Source organism: Thermochaetoides thermophila (assembly GCF_000221225.1).
Source record: "Thermochaetoides thermophila DSM 1495 unplaced genomic scaffold scf7180000011822, whole genome shotgun sequence".
In the NCBI taxonomy this organism is placed as follows: Eukaryota; Fungi; Ascomycota; class Sordariomycetes; order Sordariales; family Chaetomiaceae; genus Thermochaetoides; species Thermochaetoides thermophila.
This window is the reverse complement of record NW_006383038.1, coordinates 1,392,416-1,416,295: the sequence shown is the minus strand read 5'-3', so window position 1 is coordinate 1,416,295 and position 23,880 is coordinate 1,392,416. Positions and strand designations below refer to the sequence as shown.

The 23,880-nt window shown below is 52.5% G+C and overlaps 4 protein-coding genes across 4 annotated transcripts; all 4 read right to left on the bottom strand.

Moving 5' to 3' along the window:
* Nucleotides 1–31: 31 nt before the first annotated feature.
* CTHT_0068210 (uncharacterized protein) lies at nt 32–1,885 on the bottom strand (the record flags this gene model as incomplete). The annotated part of the gene is made up of 3 exons (XM_006697048.1): nt 32–877; nt 936–1,802; nt 1,871–1,885. 3 exons carry the CDS (start codon nt 1,883–1,885, stop codon nt 32–34), a joined length of 1,728 nt encoding a protein of 575 aa, XP_006697111.1.
* A 1,449-nt stretch (nt 1,886–3,334) lies between these two features.
* CTHT_0068200 (uncharacterized protein) lies at nt 3,335–6,145 on the bottom strand (the record flags this gene model as incomplete). Its single annotated transcript, XM_006697047.1, has 1 exon — nt 3,335–6,145. The coding sequence occupies one exon, from the start codon at nt 6,143–6,145 to the stop codon at nt 3,335–3,337; it is 2,811 nt and encodes a 936-aa protein (XP_006697110.1).
* A 7,502-nt stretch (nt 6,146–13,647) lies between these two features.
* Nucleotides 13,648–14,784, bottom strand: CTHT_0068190 (uncharacterized protein; the record flags this gene model as incomplete). The annotated part of the gene is made up of 2 exons (XM_006697046.1): nt 13,648–14,399; nt 14,634–14,784. The coding sequence occupies 2 exons, from the start codon at nt 14,782–14,784 to the stop codon at nt 13,648–13,650; spliced, it is 903 nt and encodes a 300-aa protein (XP_006697109.1).
* A 1,108-nt stretch (nt 14,785–15,892) lies between these two features.
* Nucleotides 15,893–22,037, bottom strand: CTHT_0068180 (uncharacterized protein; the record flags this gene model as incomplete). Its single annotated transcript, XM_006697045.1, has 2 exons — nt 15,893–18,466; nt 18,522–22,037. 2 exons carry the CDS (start codon nt 22,035–22,037, stop codon nt 15,893–15,895), a joined length of 6,090 nt encoding a protein of 2,029 aa, XP_006697108.1.
* Between the last annotated feature and the right edge of the window lie 1,843 nt (nt 22,038–23,880).

Sequence of the window (23,880 nt, the reverse complement as noted above, 5' to 3'; positions counted from 1 at the left end):
GCTTAATACAACCAACTGTCCTGCAAACCATTTACTCCTGCACCGGTGCAACAACCTTCCCAGCATCAACCAGACGCAGCTCTTCGATCCTTTTGTCCACATCTGGACCCCACTCAACTCTTTTCCAGGTGGTGATGCGTGCCTCGTTCATGTCAAACTCGAAGACACGAATCTTGCGGTGGAAACCACCATAACCAGCATAGCCACCAAAACCAGCTCCACCAGCATGGCACATCCAGATGGCCGGCTTCTCGTCGGGGGTTGATGACAGACCGCAGTATTCGTTCACGTGGTCACTGAGCATTAATGAGCTTAAGCGGTTCAAAAGCAAGGGGCAAAGGGTGACATACTGTCCACAGCTCACCATGACGATACCTTCTTGAACCAAAGCATCGAAAAACCCCGAATTGTATGAAGGTGCCGTGCTGGGCTCTTTCCATTCACCCACCATCGTTACGTTCGGAGTCGTGTACTCCGGGAGGGGAATGTGGATAAAAGCAACATCCATGTGATGGTGAGTGTATTCTTTGTGTTTCTTCTTGAGCTTTTGCGCCGTGTTCCGGAACCAGTCAATTTGGCTTTGTTTGATCCAGTTGTAACCAGGATACTTGCGCTCATTTGGTGAGTAGGAGTGCGTGTCTAGAAGGTAAACTGTAATGGCCGAATGTCCCGAGCTGCCATGAGCGAGAATCTCAATGTAATAGTTTCCCACTCCGTCAACATCAGCAGGGCCGGCCTGAGAAAGGGAGTAGGGAAGCTTTTCAATTAGGGCCATCTGAGCAGCGCGAGACATATCGCCTTCGTCATCATGATTGCCAAAGATAGAGACATATGGTATCTTGCGTTCGATCAGAACTTTGGCATACTTGAAGATTGCCTGTGAGGGAAAGCGTTAGGGAGATCAGAAACGAGCCAAATGTAGTATGCCAACTGACCGTCTGTGTGTCGGGAGCAGTTTCGCCATTAACCTGATCACCGCTCAGAACAACGAGGTTGGGCTTTTCTTGGTCTAGGATTTTGGTAACGAAGTCAAGAGTCCTAGGATCAGCCTCGCATTTACCGCCATTCCAGTCTTTCGGAAGGGCATCACGACAATGGCCAACTCCTGTACTCAAGTGTAAGTCGGCCAGCTGCACGATCTTAAACCTTCCATTGTCCTGAATCTTCGGAATCGGTTTGTCAATGGGTTCAGGCTCTGGTCCTCGCCGAATCGTGAGGAGTGCAACAGGGGTGTTTGACGAGGTGTCCAACAGAAGAGGAGTGCCAACAATGTTCCATCCGGGCCTAACCTCGACAGCATCATCCCCAAAGAGAACATCCACTCCGGTGACAGCATCTTTAGAGTCGCTCACGCCAGGCTTATTGGACCGCTTGATCCACAAGCCACCCGGACGAGATTCCCACTTCTCGTCATCCTTGTCACTCCGCCTGTTCCAACTCTTCTTGTCACTCTCGCCCGGGTTGAGTCGTCCAACAGAGACGTCAATGACAACCTTATCATTGGGTGTCAGTTCCTCTTCACGCTTCTGCTGTACATGAAGGTAAGCGGACGAGAAGATTCCCGTGCGTAAGTATAGGTCCTTCTCGATGCGAGTCCAGATCGTTGGATCGAGCTTGCAGCTGGAGAAAATGTTTATAGATGAACACTTGGTGATGGTGATGTCGGTGATGACGTAGCCATCATGGTGTGTCGGTAAGTAAGTATGAATGGCGTTGGGAAGCACGCGGTAGTTGCGGTCAAGGAAGAAAACGACGATAAAAGTGAAGAGGGCAGCGATGGATGTTTGCACTATCGTGCGGACCTGCAAGGTAGAAGAAAACTGGTAAGCCAGGATTACCGTTTCTTATCACGACATCAGAGTAAACATACAATGCGCCGCGTCATGGCTGATGGATTCGGGAAAGCCGAGGAGCCCCTTTTTGCAACGCAAGCAGCGAGCATCGACCGGACCTTGCGTGGCCCGGTTTGCCGCGGGGGTGTAATCCGAAATTGGGCAGCAAAGACGGCACGAGTAGCGCAGGCAGGAAGGAAAGGGAGGTCCGTCGTTCTACCTGAATTGGACGGGATGACAGTTGTTGAACAAAGGCCCAAGGATTCGCAACTTCTCAAGGCCCATCTTAGATCAGTCGGCCAACATTGGGTCTGCGCCGTGGACGCAGCAATCGAGGAGTCTGGACAGCCCGCGCCTTTTCTGGCTGGTTGGGCACGACGCGAGTTTCTCTGGTTGCTGTTCGGTATACTCTGTTCTATGCAAGTATTTGATGCCGTGGTGGTTGTGTTGGGCACCGAAAGGAAGGACGGATGTTTGGGGAAATACCTACCTAGGTAGGTGTAGGCAGAGATCTGGAAATGATGCTGGCCAGTGTTGATCGCGAACGGATGCAATGGGCACCCTGTTAGCCTGGCAAAACGCAGCGGCCAAAAAAGTTCCCTGGCCTATTGATCCACCACTCTGCAGTGGGCTTTCAATTTCGGCATGGTCTGGGCCCAAGCGGAGGGAACGCCGCCAGCGGCCGCCAATCCGGGGAAGAGACATATGCCAGGGTTTGCCACTGCCGAAATGTGAGTAGGACGCAAGTGGCCAGGGCTCAGCACCAGGGATAGCTCTGGAAGACCCAATCAACCTTTTGGGGACAGTCCTGATTACAAGCACCTTCCAACCATGTCAAGAATCCAATACTCAGATTGCTTAGAGATTTGTCATTCCGCAATCCCGTAAATATTCTTTCTCTCCTTGAATCTTATTATACATAGCGTAGCCGTACAATATTCCATACATGACATACAGGCGTCATTCTCATGTGCTCCTGCCAGCTGGGATAGAATTGGGTATCAAATCTCAACACTTCCCCCTCGGTATCAATCATCAAACCCAAACCAGCATTACGATTCATACACAGAGTAAACAACCAACAGCGAACAAAGTCATAACACATGACCAAGTGTGTCGAGCGAGGGTAACCCAACCAGTGAGTTCATGCCAGAGAACATGTATGGAAACTCCCCTCCCAACGAAGGCGAAACATGTGAGAGAACAATAAAGACAGACACCAGCCTCGCGCGTTATAAATTATCCAACATTCAGGGAAAGTCGAATGTTTCAACCAAGTGTCATCCCGCTTCGCACCAGTCGACTGCGTGAAGATTTCCGGAAAAGAAAATGGAAAACGTGGAAGATAGAGGAGAAATACCCTCGGGCTCGCGCCCTCTTGGTCTTGATGATTCTGGTCATGCTCCAATTCATGACCATCATAACGCTGATAACCGGGAAAAGAAGAGGAACATAACAAGATAATAAATCAAAATGCTGGAGATTGAGGTACGATATAAGATTCAAATACTTGCGACACGCGCTGGCCCCTCTGGCACTCTCGCATGACAAACCATCAGCTTCAGGCTAGTACCCCACTGCTCACACTCGGCGAGCAGTGCCTTATCGCTCCACATGCTGCGATAGCTCGGCTGCTCATTGTCATCTCCGTCTATTCCGACGCCAGCTGCACTCTCGTAGCAACGTGTGTACCACCAGCGGCCGACCTTTGCAACAGACTTGGCAATGCTTTCATCTGCAACAGGGCTCTCATCGTCCATCATCTCCGGGAGGCTGCGCTTGTCCTTGTACTTCTTTTTCTCCTCCACCGACTTGTTAGGGTCGCTGCTGTTGGTTCCTGAGAGGGATTTCGCAATAGAGCTCGCAACGGGGACACCAACACGGCAACTCTTAATGTCGATAAAGCCGCGCCGCCCCATGAGCCGAAGGATCAGGTCAGACGCAGGGGCAAGGCTGATGTCGGGGGATGTGATGTGAATCCGCTCCTTCAGCCGGCGCACTGCACGGCGGCAACGATTGCCCATTTGGTTCAAATCCACATCGAGGATCGAGAGCTCAATATATCCACCAGGTTGGAGGACACGACGGGCTTCTGAAATGATGTTGCGGTAATGGCTCTCGGGGGCCGCAGCAGGGAAACGAAAGACGACGGCGGTGAAGCTGTTGGCGCCAAATGGAAATTTATCCCTGTACGAAAGATACTGGACTTGATGGTGGTTTGGAGGAGTAAGCGGAAATGATGACTCGGTCCGGTATTCTGCTGGGAGTGGAGCGCGAGGAGAGAGGTTGAAGAAAGTCGCAGCCGGATATGTCTCTGCGGCGTAAAAGGACCAGTCATCATTGCCTAGACCGTCAATCACCAGAATCGAAGGACGATTCAGAGAGCCGGAGACGGGAATCAGCTCGTCGCGGACAGGACTGAACAAAACATGACCGAAAGTAAGCCACTTGCTCACTGTCATGGAGCCGACGCGAAGGTTGACCTGAGCGAGCGGCGAGGAATCATCCGAGCCTTGACTGCTTCCACTGGCATCTGACAGCCGAACCTGTTTCTCAAGTGAGATAATTTCTTGGTTCGGTTCGGCTTCTGGATTGCTGTCGTCCGTGGTGGCCAGATTTCCGCTCTCCGGAATTGAAGTTGGCAAAGCCGATATCCTTTCACCGTTCACTCCCCTTGTGGCCTGTTGCAGGACATCAGAGCCACGAACACTCGATGATCGCAGCACCTCGACGAGGCTGCCTAAAGGAGGAGGGCTGAGCGTTGGAGACTCAAGAGATGGTTCGATCTCCTTCGCCTTATCTCTCTCAAGCCTTAGGGGTTTGGGAACCGATGGCCCCTCCATTGCGGAGAACTGGATCGTGTCCTCTCCAAGCAGGTCATTGTACTCATCCCAGATTTCGTCCTCAGTGAGAGGAGCATGGGATTCCGGTACAATCCCGATCGCATTGGCATAGTTGGGGAAAGCACACGAGCTGTCGGATGACGCCGTCGTCGTAGTCGAGTCTTGCGGAGGAGAAAATGAGAGGAACTCCTGCGCAGGTTGGCGAGGAATCGGCGGCGAATAGCGTGGAATACAATGGATTAAGGCCGAGATATTGGAAGGATCTTTGAACACGCGTCCATCATCGTCTGGGTGTGTCATGGTTTGACTAGGAACGCTGGGCTCCTTGCCCTTCGAATCGTCTTGGGTGACAGGCTTTGGTGATGTTTTCAGTGTGCTGAGCCGAGTGATTTGTCTCGATGAGGAACTCTTTGGGGACGTCAGGGTAGTTTTGGTGCTCCCAACCTTCGGGATGCGGCCGATCTGTGGAAGCCTACTTGGCCGGCTCGTCACCTTGGTGGTATCCGTCGAGGTAGGCTGTTGTTCTGATGCCGGGAGAGGGTCCGCCTGTGAAGTAGACGCAAGACGCTGATTCGGAATCGTTTCTGGGACTGTCGCAGCTCGCCCGACCCTGGTTGCTGGCTCAAAAACAGGCTGAGCGGTACTCGGAGAGGCAGCTGTGGTCGAGTTCTGAACCACAGGCGGTCTTCTGCTTCCATTTTGTCCCAAGGTATCAGGTATGACCTTGGCCTCACGGAGAACCTCTTCCACATCCAACGATTCATTGTCATCCTGCTCTGATCCGTCCAATATAGTGTAGAACGCAACCGGCTTGCTCGGTACAACCTTGACAGTGGCAGTCACGGTTTTTGGCGCAGACTCGTCCTTCTCGGCCTGTGATCGACCAAACAGATTCCAACACCTCGGAGTTCGCGCCTTTTTGATGAGCTTCTTAGGGGCGGAGAGATCTGTCGAAGCGGATGATACAGCGTTTGGGATCATCGAAGGTTCTGCGAGGGAGTCATTTGACAGGATGCTGGCATCCAAACTCGTCAACGGTGGTGACATAACAGGAGTTGTAGTAATGATCGGCTTGGGTATTTTCGGCGAATCCTGCTTTCCAGACTTGAGTCTTTGTATGGATCTTCTAAGCGCTATGGTCGGCTTTTTCCCAGGGAAATCAGACTCGCTGCTCTCAGAGGGTCGACGGGCACTTAGCGATGAGCTTTGCCCGGAATTTCGGGGAAACGGGGATGGCCATAAGGTTCTCTTGGGGACTTCACGAGACGCCAAGGACACCTGGGAGCTGTTTCGAGACTCAACACTCGGCCGTCGGAAAACAGAGCTTCTGTTGCTTTCAGTGCGGGAGAGTTCCATGCTCAGGTTCCTGTTTTCGATAACCTCGCCACCAGCGATGATGACCGGAGCCATCCTCTCCTTCAAGAACTTATCCAAAGACTGATTGCTGCTAGAGCTGTCCTGCGAGGACATTGTACCAGGAATTGCGCGGCTCGCATGTGAAAGACTAGTCTTCCGGCGCACTGAGCCAATTCGTCCATAGCCTTCATGCCCTGTCCCAGCTGCTGGCCCCTTTCTTGGCGGTCGGTCCTTTTTATCTTCCTTTCTCACCTGTGGCGCTGGCTCAGGAGCCGTTTTGGCCCGCCTGCCGAAAAGCCCAAATCTAGATTTGAAAGTCGAAATAGCAGGACTTGGTGTTCGAGTTGGTCCAGACGAGCCTTGTCTTGATGGAATCCTTACACCCTCGCCGGTTGTCAATGTTGGCAACCCAGCCTCTTTTGATGAAGTCCTCGAATGAGTTGTCCGATCTGACGGAGCTGACACAGATCCTGACCTGCTGGAAGAAGTTGGAATCAACTGACCACTTTCTCGCCTCTCCGGTATAGAAGTTACAGACAGGTTGCTATGGATTATTGGGATTGGAAGCTCTAGCTGCCCTTGCAGATCGGGAGTGCCATCGCGGCTAGGTCTCGGGGGAGGAGTTGGCCTTGCAGAAGCGGCTGGTTGTGTTGCTTTAGGTAAGCGTGACCGTGCAACTGAATTAGTGCGTCCCAGAGGCGCTGATGTTATTTGGTGGTGTGAAGGCTTGAGTGAAGTATTGGATGGCGATCCAACTTCTCGGCTCTCATCAGAGTTCGGAACGGGTAGCGTATTGATCTTCTGCATGCTTGAATCCTTCTCTGTGGCACGAACTGTCGAGTTGGAGGAAGCAGAGCTAGGCAGCTCTTTGACGGCTGGTAGGCCCTGTGGATCAGGACCTGGCGAGACGACCTCATTGGAGAGACTTCCAGCTCTTCTTCGCGTTACCGGCGGCCGACTTAGGGAGCCAGACGGAGCGATACGTATAGGTGCCACAAGTCCTGGAGAGTGTGATGAGAAGGATGTGGGTGTGGTGTCCCGGCTATAAGGACCAGGGCCTGGTGATTCAGACCATCTCGTCGAAGGGCTGCCACTGAAGGCACTTTGACTGCTGTTTCCGGAGAACAAAGGCGTTGGAGGGGGGAGATCGTCAGTAGTTATCCGAGGAGGGACATTGGAACCGGGAGTTTCGGCTCGATTCTGAGTAGAGACATCTCTGTATCTGTCCAGTTCTGGATATATGGTGACTGCCTGGCTCTTGGATATTTCAACCTGCTGTGCTACCCTGATTTCTGTTGGGCTCTGTGCCAAGTCTCGATCAATCTGGACAGTCGTTGAAAGGTCCAAAGGGGTCTGGGACCGAGGCTGCGAAGCCGAAGAAATCGTTCCAGTCGAGTCATTGTGGGCATGGGCTTGGCTGGAAGCTGTATCTTGTGACAGTCCTGAACGTTTTCGTCTTAGAACCTTTCGAGTCTTGAGAGCAGAAGTTGAAAGCTTGGTGGATGATGGAATTGAGGAGGACGGCCCAGAGGGACTCTTTGACGACAAGCTGCGGGAACTTCCAGCGGAATCTTGAGACCGATGTCGCTGGACAAGACGTGGTTCCTCGGATTTGCTGTCTGTCAGGCGTCGATGAGATGAAGGTTGTGGTAGTCGGTTGGAGACGCTGGGTTGTGGTAGGGCCCGGATCGACCGGGGACTTGGCTCGGTCTCCTTCTCCGGAAATTTGATGCCTGTCTTGATTGTTCTCCGAATTTCCGTTGCCACTCGCGGTTCCTTTGACCCAGTGCTTCCCGACCATCCAAAATTATGCACCCCTGGCCTCCTGGAAGCCATTGTTGTTTTGTTGCCTTTGGCGGACTCGGCTTTTGGACCATAATCACCGCTGCTCAGTGAACTCGTGACATGAGATGTGGCGTGAAAGGCACGGCACTTGTATCTGGTGGGAGTTAGTTCAAAGTTTTGAGACCGGTCAGAAGCGAGCTGGACAACCTTGAGCTCAAGGGCCCATCCACTTGGCCATAACGTTCAGATTGTATCAAAAAGTCTCCGGCTGGCCTTGCTACAAGACGTATATAGTTCCAATATTAGGCCAGAAGTCCAATTACTAGGCTGCCAATAGTGTAGCCTATGCAAAACCTTCCAAAAGCAGGGAGGGGTTGTGAGAAGCGAGCAGACCGGCAGCTCTCAAACACAAAGGAGAAAAGAAGCCCAAAAGATAAAAAGAAGGATCAACAGATGAGCCTTGGGACTGCGCTTGTTATCAGAATCCTGCAGAGCCAAGCTCAGAGTGTTGAGGGGGATGAGGGAGCGAGGGACTGGTGTGTCACACAAGCTTGCAAGCACACTTTGGAAGGGAAGGGGGGCGATGGTGGGAGAGGGCAACAAGCGCTGGCGCCGTCTTAGTTTGATTCTGAGTCCAGCTCGATCTGTGTTTCCAGAAGAAACACAAGGGTAAAAAGAAGAAGAAGGCTGGAGATATGGTATGTTTTCGGGGCCACAGAGGGTAACTTTGGCAGGCAAAGGAAGAGCACAGAGTGGACGAGTTGCCTCCCAAACTTGCCAACTCAGCAGTGGAGATGGAGAGGGAAATGACAACACCAACACCAGAGGCCACAGCGCTGGCAGTCAATACAGAGAGCAAGAAGAGCAGAACGTTACAAAACGGCAAGAAGACGGTGAAGAGACAGGCTTTAGTTAATCGATGCCAGCCTGTCGTCCGATCGCCGGGGTGTTGATAGCTGATGTCGGCCAAGCCCGGGCTATGAAAATCATCGTCCCGGACCAAAAAAAAAATGAGAGCTCCAGGCTCGGAGAGAGGAGCAGAGCAAGATACATACGCTTGTACAGGCTATGCTTCTGCAAATCTTCCCTTCGCCTGAGTGGCGTAGCGTCGTAGATATTGTGGGACGTATGTAGACATCAGGGCAAGCCTCTCGGGCCCGCCCTGCAACCACAAGCGACGACGTCGCCAAAGTCATGTGGACTAGCCGCGACGAGAGCAGAAGACGAGCGAGGATCCGCTGCTGCTGGGCTAACGGTTCCAGTCGGCGCGTGGGAACGTAAACACCAGCCACTGATGAGCTGTCCGGCACGGAGGAAAGCGATGTACGAGGGAACCGGCGGGTGAGGCGTGCTTCATGCACGCTCCTGCGAGGCAGCCGAGCGTCCTGTGTTTGCACTTGGGCTTTGACTGTGGTCCCAACTTGGAATGCTGAGCTAAAAAGTGGGTCTGGCCTTGGCAGGAGCGACGACAAGCAGCTTGGTGGGGTTTTCAGGCGAAAGCCAATCCACAGCTCATCAGTCCCGCCGTGGGCTGCTAGACGCTTGCCCTGCAGGTCTCTCGCACCCCCATGTGCTCAAGACTCGCCCAAGGACTGGACCAGTCCTGGGCTTTGCATACAACCGGTGTCCTATGAGGATCCAGAGAAAGCACTTTGCAGTGCCATTGGGCCGCAGGTCTATATTCCCAGCGATTGAAGTCTTCGATCGTCTGCACAGTGCGGATTCGTACGGATTACTTGACCCTGAGTGCACAGCGGCTTCCCAGTCATCTGTTTCATCTCTTTGATTAGACCGTGAACATTCAACATGAGCTGGGTTGCTGTTACTGGGCTGTTTAGATCGTACATTCGTCTCTCGAGCCTGGAGCTGAGCAAGCTCTTCCCAAACTGTTTGCTCCTTGCGTGCATCGTGCCTATAACATAGCGCAAGCAGCCTGCGTTTTATCTTAGCCCCTACTGCTGTAGTCCAACATTCCGTGTTGACTTTAGGATAGTGCGATATTGCCCCAGATGGGGAGACTCTTTTGGAAGTTTGCCACCTCCCTTCGCGTCGACTTTCCAGGTGGGCTGGCCTAGCGCAAAGGTGCATGAACAGGCCGGCAAGGGAATGTCTTGGATCGTAGAGTCAGACCTGGACGGGATTCCAGTCACCAGTCAACGTCACCCACCCAACAGTGCCTCGTTGAGGGTTCGCCGTTTGTGAATGTAGGTATGCGTACAGAGAGCCTGCTAGACTTTGGGCATTGGAGGAAGCTCCCACAGACCACAGGTCCAACATGCGAATGCTCAGGGTTCATAGTCTCCTTGTAAGTAGTACTTCGGTGCCAAGTCAGGCGTAAATACCTTCGTATCTAATCGTTGGCGAGGGCACTGTAGGTTGTAATTCATGCGTATTGTTGAGGTCCTATAATTCTGGACTATATAGGTCAACATCCATTCCACAATCCTCTCCTGCCCCTTTCTCCTTTTACCCCAACATCCAAGACATAACAAGATAAACGGCTGATTTAGCCTAACAGCGCCAGCTGGCTTTTTTTTTTTTTCGACGGCGTCTCCCTTGTGTTCCAATTAACGTAAACAGGAGAATGGGTTCCGTGGGGTGACTAGAGTTTCAGAGCCTCTACACTCTGCGATTGGCCGAAGTTTCGAAGCTGTTTGTCTAATGACATCCCTCCTTCCACTGAGCAGCATGTACATCATCGTTGCTCACATCTTCGGGGCTCTACTCTTGTTAGTCGCCTGGAACTCTTTCCAAGCAACCTGTATGCTGCCCTTGTTCAATGCGCTTAAAAGACGATCGATTTGCTTCTCGATCGCACTACTTGACACATGCATGTCTCACCCAGCAACCACAAGTATTACGCTACATACGCCCTGCTATGTAGGTACCGAGGTATGCATGTGCTCTTTTGTGTTCTTTATATTGCTACTGATGCGAGTCTCTGAGCAACGAAGCATGTTTCGCTGCCCCTGGCAGACCCCGACTGCATTTCCTAGAGATTAGCCGTAAGGATCAGAGTCAATTGTGTACGTTGGGGAAGCGTCGAACCGTATCACTCGGGTAGGCCAAAGTTCCGGCTCCACGATGGGAACGCAGGATATTGGCCGATGAAAGCCGCTCCAAACATAAACCCCGCTCTTTGCTCTGATCAAATAACGGGCGTTTATGCGAATGGGCGATCCGGCTGCCGAACGGATCAAAGTTTTGAGATTTGGACCCTGCCAATACACAGAGTATGGCACTAGGCACTAGAGCATACACCTGCCGAGTCCATGATATCAGCAAACAAACTCGCCGGGCTACTCTTAGTTCCAGCCTTCAAATTTTCGCTATTTGATTGTTAGGACTAGCATGGAGCTATGACGCAATTCTCCAGGACTCAGAGTCATGAGAACTTGAGCCTGATGAGTTGGCATCGTCAACGCGCGGACATGAGGCTCCCTCGTGCGCGGGGCAAGGCTGACTTGGGGGATGTTGTACCACCTCATGTGTTGCCGATCAGCTCACCGACCGCCGGATCGAAGACAATGGACAACCTTGTCGATGCTCCCAGAGTGTTGGGTCATTGTTTGGGCACAATCTGCATGCTGCGGGACATATGGCGGTATGTTGTACCGCTGATGCCTTTTTGCTCTTCAGCCGTGGCACTCGTCTCCCTGAAGAAGGCCTAGATACCAAAAGCCCATCCCCCGTCGGCACTCAGCCACAGTCCACGTTTGGATCAAAGCCGCCCTCGTTCGCCTCGTCTATTGATAGCACTCGGAACTACTGACGTGGCGTTTAAATTCATAGTTCTCGAGCCGTTTAAAAAGGAAAATTCGCCCTCGCTTCTGTGCAAGGTGACTCACCTGAAGAATTTACGCCTGTGGTCCAGTTGTAAGACCGGTGGAGAACGCTAACCAGGGACACGGAGGAAAGCCGGTCTCATATCTCACTGGTCGATTCTAAGCGATTTGAGTGGCTACCTGGTAGGAAGCTAAAGGACTGGCAACTGAGTAGCAGGAGCCCTCTTGCGTCACTTGTTCTTGGCCTTGGCAGGTTGTCCTCATTCTTTACTGACAACATCCAACGAGCATGCTCACATCCGAAGGGATTGATCGAAATGAAGTAAGAGTAAGTCCAAGCCTGTCTGATAAGATCAAGTAATCTCGTCATGCACAACGCAGAATGGAACATAATAGCAGCCTGAAGGTCCGCGCAGTCTGCACCCTACAGCCGTGACTAACACCGCCTTCTCCTTTACTCCTTACTTCTCTGATCTGCGGTCCAGTACCAAACACGCAGCCGACCCGTCACACAAACACCTGCAAGTCATGTACTCTAGGTTTGCCTTGTCCGTAACGTGATCGCCTGACTGCCTTTTTAAGCCTGTATGAAAGAGTTGTCACTTACTACCAGGGTACATGCCTGACATTTTAGACGTTCGATATCTGGGTCTTCTTGAGCATACGATGTAGGAACCAGTGCTCTCAGGTTTGCATAACAAGTAGGGTGGCCATCCCGAGACCAAACTCCCAGAAGTCCTTTGCATTTCCAAAGCGAGCTTCCCTCTTCTTGTCTGGTTCTTGTCCATCAAAGATGATGTCGCGCCCATGTTCCGTGGCCAGTCTTGGTGTAACCCACCGCCTATGGCAAGAACTTCAGAATGTCGAGTCAGGAAGTATCGAAGATGTGCTTTCCACCATTGTAGGGTGAACTCTTGGCCTGGACTGGTCTAGGTCAGGAATGGTGGCTACGGTTAACAACGCCAGGGGCTAACTTAAGAACGATTACTTGTCTACATCCTTTCTCTGGGCGGAACTCTAAGCTCACAACTTGTCAGACCTGCCAGAGCAACCTGTCGACTGCACTCTGAACTGATAATTGTCCATCAACTTCATATACCACCTCAATTCTTATCTATTCTCATCGAACTAGTGACAGCACTACCTACGGTAGGCCGATGATCATGTTTCTCACGGCTCTTTCCTATCTTTACTACGGCCAAGCTAGGTAGGTATCTGCGGAGCCGTCACCTATCTGCCTGAGCCTATCTTTACCTCTTGAGGCAACACAAGTCCTTAGATAACTAGGTAATTACGTCAGAGTGCCAATTGTTAACTGGTAGCTGATGATACAGTTGTGTCGCGTTGCTGCTCCGCGACCGGAGCTTTACTCAGTCGGCGGGCAATGTTGTAGATCAATGCCCAATGGTACAAAGCTTATGGGAGAATAGAATCTGCATGTATGGAACTCAGGCTGCGCAGATATACCCAATGAGCTAGCGGAACCAATACACATGGTCGTTGCCGTTGTTGACTGTCTGGCTTTGATTCAGCAACATGCCCACCATTAAAAGCTGAAGACATCACCAGTTTACCAGTAGAGAGTTATGACCAATAACGCCCGAATTTTAAAGCACATTATCTGTCTGTTTATCCATCCCATTGACACACGAGTTCCCACACCTTCCACTTCCCAACGGAACAAAGATGAAGCAGAAATCACAGGAAGGACGAAAAGAAGGAAAAGTGAGGTAATGGAAATTATGCAAGCGGATAGCCGTAACATGATGGGGGAACATGCCCGTCCTCTCTCATCATTACAGTCCTTCCAATGTCATCTTGTTCATAACCCTCATTCATCGCCAGCCATATCGTCTCGTCCAGCCCCAAGACTAGCCACAAGAACAAGGGCATGGCAAACGTGGGCGCAACTCTGATGAAGACATGGAGAGGGAAAGGAGAAGAGTGAACAAGCAAGCTTGCAGGAACGATTCAGCCGTACACGATTGCAAAGTCACTCAGTCATCGATATCTCTCCCTTCAAAGCAATCCGGCCTCCCTCAAGCCTTAAGAAGAAGCAGGCTTGGCAGCGAACCTTTTAGCTCTGGCCTCCATCTTCGCCCTCTCAACCGGATCATCCGCGATTTTCTTAACTGCAGGCTTCGGGCCGTTGTTGTTGCCCTTCCTGGCATTGGCGTACCCATTGCCCCTGTTTCCACCACCGCCGCCGCCACGACGAGGCTGATGCCGACCAGAACTAACGCGGCCTTGGTGATTCCGACCAGCGGGACCGTGACGATCGCGCCTCTTGTTGTCACGGGCCTCGCTGTCACCCTCACCACTGCGACCACGTTTACGAGGAACACGCTCGGGCAGAGCACTGTCGAGAGCGGCCACTGCCTCCTGCGGCAGGCCAAATCTAGCCGCGCGAGCAGCCTTTTTGGCTTCTTCCGACTGGACATCCAAACCAAAACGGGCGGCGCGCGCAGCGCGCTTTTCGGCTTCCGTCTTCGCGTCGGTGGGAGGAAGGTTCTGTGTGAAGGACGATGTCGTCTTGGCAGTGGCGGCATCTTCAGTTTTCTTCTCTTCTGCGGCTTTCTCGGATGTTGTTGCAGAAGTTGTAGCGGCAGGCTCCGTCTTCTTTTCCTCGGTACTGGCAGTGGGAGCCGAGACAGCAGATGGTGCGTTCTCGTTGGCCGCAGGCTTCTCGGCTACGGTATCCTTGTTGTCTTTGGTCGCGGTAGTGGTAGTTGTGGTCGCCGGAAGGTCGTCATCCTCGTAATCGATCTCATCCTCAGCAGGAGCAGGCTTCTTGGAGTCTGATTGCTCGTTGGGTTTGTGGTCAGCGAGGGGGTTTCAGGATCGTCTCTCGCCGATCGAGCGACGGATCTGAGAAGGCGGTCTTTGCGCAATGTTCAGGAAGCGAGTCGCCGGATGGTACTTGTGATGAACCCGGCACTCGCGACGCCAAAAGAAAACAGAGGAAATGATAAGGACGTGAAGTCATGGGTCGTCGGCGCTTCGTGAGAGGACTTCGAAGGTAGAAGGCTTACCGGCCTGCGGCTCCGCATTTTTGGCAGCCAGTTGCTTGTCGTACTCTTGGAGACGGGCGATAAGGTCTGCCTTATTGCCAGACTGAGGGAGGCTACGCTCGGAGAGAAGCTTCTTGAGCTCGGGAACTTTCATAGAGCTGTAGTCGACCATTGTGGAGACGGCGGCGCGACAGTCTTTACTGTCTCAGCAAGGTTAAAAACAAAAACGGAGAGAGGGACGAGCAAAAAAAATTTAGAAAAGTGCTCTGCCAGGTGTTGTTAGATTGAGTTTCTGAGAGGTATTTAAAGTCAGAAAATCCGCTGTGGCTGCTGAGAGTTGCAAGGCGTAGATTTGACACGAGCGATGGCTGTGAGGCCCGGGAGGTTTCTAGGAAAAGGCGCGCAAGGGAACGCGTCACTGAAATGCAAGGGCAAGGCGGCTGTGAACTTGCGACAGACCAACAGATTGGACCCACCTTGAGCACACGCAATCGACTTTCATTGGCTGTCCCTATCTTTGGACAGAGGATGCAACCACAGAGGGCCGCACGCCCTGATATGAAGCCGAACAATACCTAGGACACCATTATTATCTAGCCCTCACTCGTCGGCACTTTGCTGAGTGGTTTGTTGTGTAGGCTTGCTTACCTATTGTGTCCATGGAAAAGACAACTTTCTGAGAATTGCCAGTTAGATGAAGTAAGAGTTACCCAAGCAACCCTTATGTTTTGCACTACTCTTTCCAATTTTGACCCTCCCCTACGCACAAGCTGAACCCTAACCCTCAGTGGTTCTGTGCTGTGAGCCCTGGCCACAGCGGCCATAGCGGCCACAATACGTACCGCATCATCCAAAAGAGGATCGGAAGCTCTGCCTTGATAGTTGTTGAAACGAAGACTGTGCGTGTCCTAGTAAAAGCCTCTCGCCGTTTGTAGATACCCACAGAAGTATGTGCGTAGACATATTATGGTGGCACTGGGGCCAATAAGTCTAACCCGCTCCAACACCAAGTCTACCTGCCTGGTACCTATTTGTAACAGTTGACAGTTTTGCTTGAAATTATGTCTATGAAACAACACTTATATCAAACATCACATTATGGTATATACTAGAATGCCACATAGTGTAATCCACAAACTCCATTGCCAAGTCCTTGCCTGTCCAGATCATCCCATCCCACCATACCGCCATGCCACAATGGGAGTATCGCGAAAACTCCGACTTACGTAGGACTCCTCTCCTTTATCTCCCTCCTTATATGTAATATTCCCCTCAAACCCTTAAATCAACCCTGGCACCTCTGCCGTCAACAGGCCCATAATCCACTGGGCCTGCTGCCCGCTCTTGCACTGGAAACACCACTTCGTTACACGGCCGGCAATGGCCCCGTTGCGTGGCGCAACACCAATGTTTCCTTCTTCATCTCTCAGATTCTCCCACACGCTGCACATAATACCCTTGCTACCCAGCATGCTGAAGCATTTGCTGCCGAGCACAGCGTCAAGCAGGATCAGTGGAGTGCCTTCATCGTTCCCTCCAATGACGCCCTTCTTTTGCTTCTTAGTTGCGTGAGTCACGACGATGCGCTTCTCAAGCCCATTATACAGCGACAGCTCTTGGCGGACGCCCGGCGGCGGTCGGCTGATGTGAAGAATGCAGTCGCCTTTATCAAGCCAGCGGTTGTTGGCGACATTCAGATGGCAGCGAATGAGAAAGGGATTATCAGGTGATCTGCCAAAACCGTTGCTGAGCCTGCTTTGAATGCTTTGACTGAGACTCTTGCCGGATCCGGAGAGTGAAACAGATCGGGGAGGAGAGATATTAGTTCCTGAGAGAGAGTAACCGCTGGGGGTGCAGAGGCCCGGCCCTCCATGCGATGCGGGATGGCTTTGTCTGTCGATGGATGACTCGTCAATATTGAAAGAGTTATTGCCCCCGCCGAGCAGTCGTCGCAGGAAGCTACCTGCAGATATCGTTGTAGACAGGCTCCCCTGAGAAACACTGGGCGCACGTGCAGATGCACGGTAGCTGTTTTTGCGCCCGAACCAACTCCGCCGGTGGCTTGAATTATCACCATCCATGCTGTCCTCTTCGCCTTGCGCATGCATCTGACCAAATGCACGCACACGAGCTTCCTCACTCAGTTGAATATACCGTGAATTATTCAATCTGCTAAAGTGGACTGCGTCATAAAGATCCTTAGCCTCCACCAAGTTGGCAGCTCGGAATCGGAACATCGTCGCATCAATCTTCAGCCGCGATTCGGGAGACGCCGGGCTACGGACCTCGAGGTCAACTGCTGTGCTGCGGCGGATCATAACCACCGGAGTCAACACCAATAGAATGAGGGGTGCCTCCTTGTCCGTATTGGCAGTTCGGGAAAGGGACGATGTCTGCAACTGGTATGCCTGACGAATGGCATGTTGCTCGTCAAACACGTGCACTTCCATACAGCCAGGGTGGACCAAAATTGATGCCGGTTGGCCATCGTTGATATCTTTCCACACACCCTTCCGGCTTGACCAGTATGAAACGGATGCCACAAATCGCTGGATATCCGGCTCTGTTTGAGCTTGGTCCCGGTCGGCCGCACCTGCTACTTGAGAAGCAGAGTGCTCCGGCAGAATAGTGTTCTCAGAGAAAACAGTTGCAGCCGGGTTGGAGTCTTCCTTGATGCTGTACCCCGGAATCGTGTCGGGGATCTCATCATCCTCAAGTTCATCCTCACTGGAGGAGCTTTCCGAAGTTTCAGAAGAAACTTCGTCGCTATCGTCGTCGTCATCAGGGCGTACATCATCCTCATCACTGCTGAGGGAACTTGAACTTTCGGACGAGACATCTGATGGATGGTACTCATGCTTGAGTGGAGAGGATGTTTTCCTCCTCAGTCGGGTGCGGAAAGCAAAGTCAACCGGTGGTACAAGCAAGCCCGAGTTTAAGGGACCAAGGGTCCGATGAATTGGTGGAGGAGGAGCACCATCTGCACGATATGGTGTCGAATTCGGGGTAGGTCTCGCAAGTCGCGGTGTATCAATGTCAATGGGGGAGCTCTCCAACGATTGAATTGGTGTGCTGCCAGGACGAGGAGCTTGAGGAGGATGCTGGCTGGGAACGGTCTTCAGGGGCGAAGTTGAAGACCCTTTGGCGGGCTGAGAGTCATGTTGTGGGTGAGTCTGAGGGTCTTCACGTGTCTCTGTCCTGCTCTGGTGAAGTCTGCGCTCTCCCACCGGGATGTCTACTGGCAGTCCATCTGGCTTGGATGGACTTGGTTCCACCACCATGCTTACCGGCCTGCTTCGAGTTGTAGGTGGAAGAGGATGAGTTCCCAACACATTCAACCAATAATCGATCTGCTCCTCGCTCGTTGAAGAGAACTTGAGCAACTCATACCACTCAATGCCATTGTGTGTGCCGCGGATCATAGCTGTGAGGGATCGACCATCATCATCCCTTCGTGCCGAGATATATTGTCTGGGCACCGGGGGAAAAAGCAGCCATGAACGAGTGCCATTTCCGATTTCTCGAATCAAGATGTCGCCCTTGTCGCTAGGGAGCGCCGGATTGTCCCTAAAAATCAACTCAACTCGGCATTCCAACCTTTGGCCGCTAGAGTGGCGCAAGTCCAGTTCGAAGACATCGAGCGCAACAACCTGCCGCAACTTGTTTACCACGACGCCCTCGAGTGGGAAGAGTGTACGGAGATCTCGGCAACGAGTAGTGTCAGTATTGTTGGCGTCTTCGTCCATCATACGAGCAGTCTCTTCCCGGTACCGTTTCCGAGCCTTCTGTTGGAGATCTTCGTAGACACCGACTAGTCGACGGGCTTCCGATGACCCGGTGACCTCAACCGCGGCCTGGTTTATCGGAGTCAGAAAAGTTGCAAGATTGAGAGGTAGCGACCAGACTCACCTTGAGGAACTTGACTATCCACTTGACCCTGACCAAGGGACGTTTGAGCAGGAACGCAACGTCCACCCGTTCGCCAGTCTCCATGATAACATCGCCATCTTCATTCCAGCTGACGGCCTCCAAAAGCGAGTCATTGTCCTTTGGATTCTTGAGCCTGGGTGCCAGGTTGATAATAATGCCGTGGAAACCGAGTCGCCAAACATCAAAGTAGTGATCATATATCGAAGATATATTGTCCAGCCAGACAAAAAGTTCATCCAAATCAGCCAGTGGTACCTGCTTGTGAGAGTTCTTGAGCTTTTCCAGTGTCATACCCATATTGACGACCGACTTTGCAGTAACATCCGCCTTGGTACCTCCAAAATCACCATTCATAATATCTCTCAGCAGCACTGGGATGACACCATCGACGAGTGTCTTGAGCTCTTTGCCGTAGTAGTACTCATCATCAGCAAAGTCCTCCAAAAGATCGTCCGCCTTTTGCCTGCTGGCTTTGCTTGGCTTGCGACGGATGCTTCTGGATGACCTGGCGCTCCTGGAGCGAGCTGGGGGATGGCCGTCGTCAAGATGTGAGAGTACAGACACAAGGTCTGAGTGCTTGGTAAGGCGGCGTTTGAGCCCGCACTTTTGGCTCCTTTGCCTTGACACCTCGGTTGGCTTGGCAACGGCAGTCGTTCGAGTTATGGTAGATTGGGAGACATCGGAAGCTGTTTCAAACGTTGCTACGCTTCTGGGCTCTTCAGACGCGATCGTGGAGAGCTCATGAATCCCGTTGGTTGGCGGCCGCCGCCTTGGAGGAGGATGACTGGAGGTCTCGGAGGACAGGGTTGATCCATAAGCGGAAGAGTAATCGCTTTGAGCCGGACCGGGACGTCGTTGGGGCTCTTCTGTCGAATCCCAATCACTTTCTAGGTATGCGGACTGCTTGTCGGCCTCACAGCTGTGGTATTCTGTGGGAGAAAACTTATGTTTTCCGGACTCTCCCGAGAAGGCCTCTTTCAGAAAGTCGCGGAGAGGGTTCTTGGTAGCTGGCTTTGTCGGAATAGTAGGCTTTCTTGTGGCTTTGCTTCTTCTCAGGCCCACCGATTGAGGAGTTTGAGTCGTCTTCGTCGTACTGGTGGTTGCTTCATGGTCCTCTGACTGCACAGATACCTTTTCGCGGCTCTGTCCTGGTTTTGGAGTCGTGGAGAGCGCTGCTTCATGCTGCCGGCTATCTTGCTGTGCCCGTGATGGTGGTCTCTTCTCAAGTCCAATAGGCGGCTTAACAGCTTCTGGGGTTGGCTTCGTGGGTTCTGCCTTCGCTTCCCTCTCAATTGGCTCGACTGTTGGCGGTGACGCGGCATCCACAAAGGGGTCAACAGTTGAGTTAAGCCATGATTCTATGGTCTGAGGCTTGTTGGCGGTCGGGGGTGGTCGAGGGGGTTCGAGACTCTCTTGAAGTATCTCTTTTGCACCCGCCACCACCTTCTTGATCACCTTAGGCACTGCCTTGAGACTCGGGGTTCGCTGAGGTTTCGGTTTTTTGGTCTGCTGGGGATCGGTGCCCAAGGACAAGTCAAGTACACTAAATGCAGAGGAACCGAACGGTATTTCTGGCAATGACTTGTTTCCTAAGATAGTTGGCGGTACTCTATCCGACTCATCCCCAGACAAGTCCGAATATGATTCACGGTGCTGCTTTTCATGCAAACCCTCTTCTCGTCTGGCCGGACTTGGGCTTCGTGGGCGACGTCTCGAATGCCTCCGAGAAGGCCTTCTCTTGACAGGTGTCTCATCTTCAACGTTTGACTCCAGGATGTTCTGACCTGAAGATTTGGGTGTGCTCGCCGGCCTAGAGGGACTCGAATTCCTCTCAACGGGAGTGGTCTTTGACGAAGAATACGGGGCTTTTCTTTCAACAGACTTCTGCTTGGCAAGCCGTTTCTCCGCTGCTTCTTTGAAGGGCTTCGCTTCGGATGACTTGACAGTGGTTGTCGTCGTCTTCCCCTCAACGGGCTTTTCCTTGGTTGTTGGTACGTCTGCAGTCTTCTCGATGGGAGACTTTCTCCCGGGCATACTTTGGCTAGGCTTCTTGAAGCCCTGTTCAGTCTCCTTTTTCTGACGGAGCTTATCGGCCGTCTTCTTGGTTGGGACTTTTTTACTAGCCTTGCTGCCGGCAATATCCTTCTCCATGAACTTCTCAACGGACTTATCGTCCTCGGAACTGGGATCAAGCGGCTGAACTCTAATGCCATCACCTGATTTGGGATCGTCCAATGCTCGGACTCTGATCCCATCATCGGATGCCGTGCTCTGCATAGGCCGCGGATTGGGATTGCTACCCTTTTGTTCCTTCTCGAAGACTGGTGTGACGCGAATTCTATCATTAATATCAGGCTTGGACTTTGATGCCATCAAAGGTTTGACCCTGATACCGTCATCGACATCGGATTTTGAAGTTGTTGGCTTTGCAGTTTTCACTTTTCCATTGTCGACCTTGGCTTCCGGCGTTTTGGTGGACTCCGTGTCAGATGTTACGGCGCTGCTCGAGGAATTCTCTGAGAGCGCCATCTTATCCGCAGACTTCTTGCGACAGCATTCCCTGACCCGAGGCGGAGGAGGAGAAGTGGTCGATGTCTCGAGCCGTTGGGCCCAATCTCTGATCTTACTCTGCACCGAAGGGTTCTGAGCGGTTCGCTTCAAGAAGTCTTTTGGGATGGGAGCTGGCTTCGCTTGCACTTTTGGCTTCGCAGGACTGCTTGCAGATGGTGTCGTCTTGGACTGCCCCCGTTTCATCCAGTGATCATCGCTCACGATTCTCTTCTTTGGCGCGGTTTTGACTACAAGAGGAATAGACGATTGCGATGACCGGTTACTCGGGAGTCTCGCCTTCGAAGATTGTCCATTGCCCTCGGTCTTCTCCCCCGCGCTCTGGTTTTCCTTATCCTTTTCCCCAGCAGCCCCTGTCATCGGCTTCTTTTTCTTTACCTTATCTCGCCCTCCAATGCGCATGCGGTCTTCTTCGGTGACACTGGCAGGCGAAAGATTAACGGCGACTTCCGTTGGCTCTGTTGCAGCATCCTCTGCCCGAGGAACCCCACCGCCATAAGCCTTCATTGCTTCCGCGTTCTTCTTCTGCCACGCCAATACCTTATCGGCGACTCGCCCAGGCTGCTGAAGTCTTCGCATTGCCGCAGCACGCATCTCTTGCCGCAACTCCTCTCGCACATGCGCGGCATCTGCAGATATTGATTTCCGCCGTTGCTTCCATGCTTCACGCTGCGCTGCGACGCGCGCTGGCGATGGGCGACCAAGAAAGAAGTCGACCAGCAAGCTAGGTTCAGGCTGCTTCCTCTTATGAGTTGATGCTCGGTTCGGGGCAGCCGGTGCGCTCTTCGGCCTGGGTTTGGCCTGGGCCGAAGCCCGCTTGGTTGTTGGTGTCGTCGCACTCGCGGTGGCATGATTAACGGCGGCGGCGCATTGAGAGGAGTCTGATTTTGCGGCTGGAGCTGTCTCTTCTTGTTGCGCTGGTGACATGTTTCTAGACCATGCGACGAAGGGGGGGACGGTCTGCGTTCGCGACCCGCATTCCACGACTTCGGCGACAGCAAGCGACGCGAGAAGTGTTGCTTCTTGTTGAAATGTCCCTGAACTTTTGCTCTTCGATACGTCTGTTTATCGAGTTATCTGAAAGAGAAGGAGAGAGCTAATCGGGGTCGCGCGGAACGTGTGATGGGAATTGCGCTTCCGGAGTCAACAAACAAATGGGAGCGCAGCGGCGCCGCGGAAACCACACGTCTGAGAAGCCCCCCAAGTCCCCGTGCCACGGCGACCGAGCCAATGACCAGAAAGCGCCAGCTCGCCCAAATTCCAGCCTTTTAGAATCATACGAATCCCATCAACAAAGCAACAACCTCAGTGGGAACTGGACATTCCTTGCTCCGGTCTCACCCTACCCCGGCGTCTGGGTTTGTGCTAATGGAAAGCGGGCAGCTTGGAATGTTGCGCAGAGCAGGTCCTTGCCGTTCTGCTGCAACCGGACCAACTGCAAAGCGGGTTAGGTGTGTGCTGCAGAGACCCGCACGCAGTGCAACGGAGGGGGCGCTGGATTGCTGTCTCAAGCGACCAGAAAAGAAAGGTATCAAGCACAGAATTAGAGACAAGCAATCTTGTGATGTCGCTGTGGCAGAGAGTAGAGAGACCGAAAGAGAGAGCTCGCGGCCCCTTGCGGCTGGGAATCGACTACCGCAGCCTACCTGCCGTCCAAGGCAGCACAAAGGCTTGGAAAACTTCGGGCGGCACTTCAATGGTACACTATGGAAAGCTGACGACCTGGGCGCAGAAAAAGAAGGACATGCACTCAGCATGGAGCAAACTGAGGTGACTTCAAGCAGCAACTGAACACAGTGCTGGGCTGGTGTTGTGACGCTGAGTGGAGGATGCACCTCCCGAGTCAATCCACAAGCAGCCCCACCCCCGCCACCAACACACGGCACGAGCCTCTTTGGCCCGAAGCGCAGCCCGGGCTTTGGCGTGCTTGTTTGGGACCAATCAGAGATGTGAGTTTTGGCACCGACCCACCAACTTTTTGCCAAGCTTCGGGCTGTCACCTGCCAGGGCTGCCGCATACATTAATCAACTCCTGGTCCCTGCTCCATGAGCAGTGGGTAATGGAAAGCAGTTCAGCCTCGACCTTCCGAGATTTGAAGCTCTCGTCTGATGAATTGCTTCTCTTAGTTCACCTCAGGCAATCCTCCAGCTCTTTTTCGATCTTACCTCAAACTCTTGGGGGCTTTTGCTGATTGTGGACACCATTCTGCTTCCATCCGAAGAAAAGCGGACATCCAGCCTCCAGCTTCAATAGTCCGCAAAATCGGCTCTTGATAACAATGGACAAGCGAAGGATCTTACAAGTCGAAGATGAGCCGAGATGGCAGCCTGAGTGCATGTATGGTCTATGTATTGTAGATACACCCTCGGAAAGGGGGCTTTGTGCTTTAGAGTGTACACAGAACAACTTGGCTGGCCGTTTTGTCAAGCTTTCCAGACGTGACATCAGATCAGCCACAGCCAGCAAGGTTCTCTGTGCTTGTGGTTGGTATGGACTTACTAACGTGTAAAAAACTAGCCATAGTGGAGCTTCGTCATGACAATGGGGAGGCACAAGAGAGCGCCAGGGCTTTACGCTACTGAACCCCAAGTTCCAAGGTTCTCTGTCAGAGCGGAAAGGAGAATGTGGCCTGGGCTGATGGTGCCCAGCAGCTCTTATCCATTCCGTATTCCACCTTTTTGGGCCATGTTGTTTCACCTGTCAATGCACGTTGCCGTTCTTTGGGTTGGGGTCAGCATGCATGCTGGTACCTGTTACTGCGCATGTAGG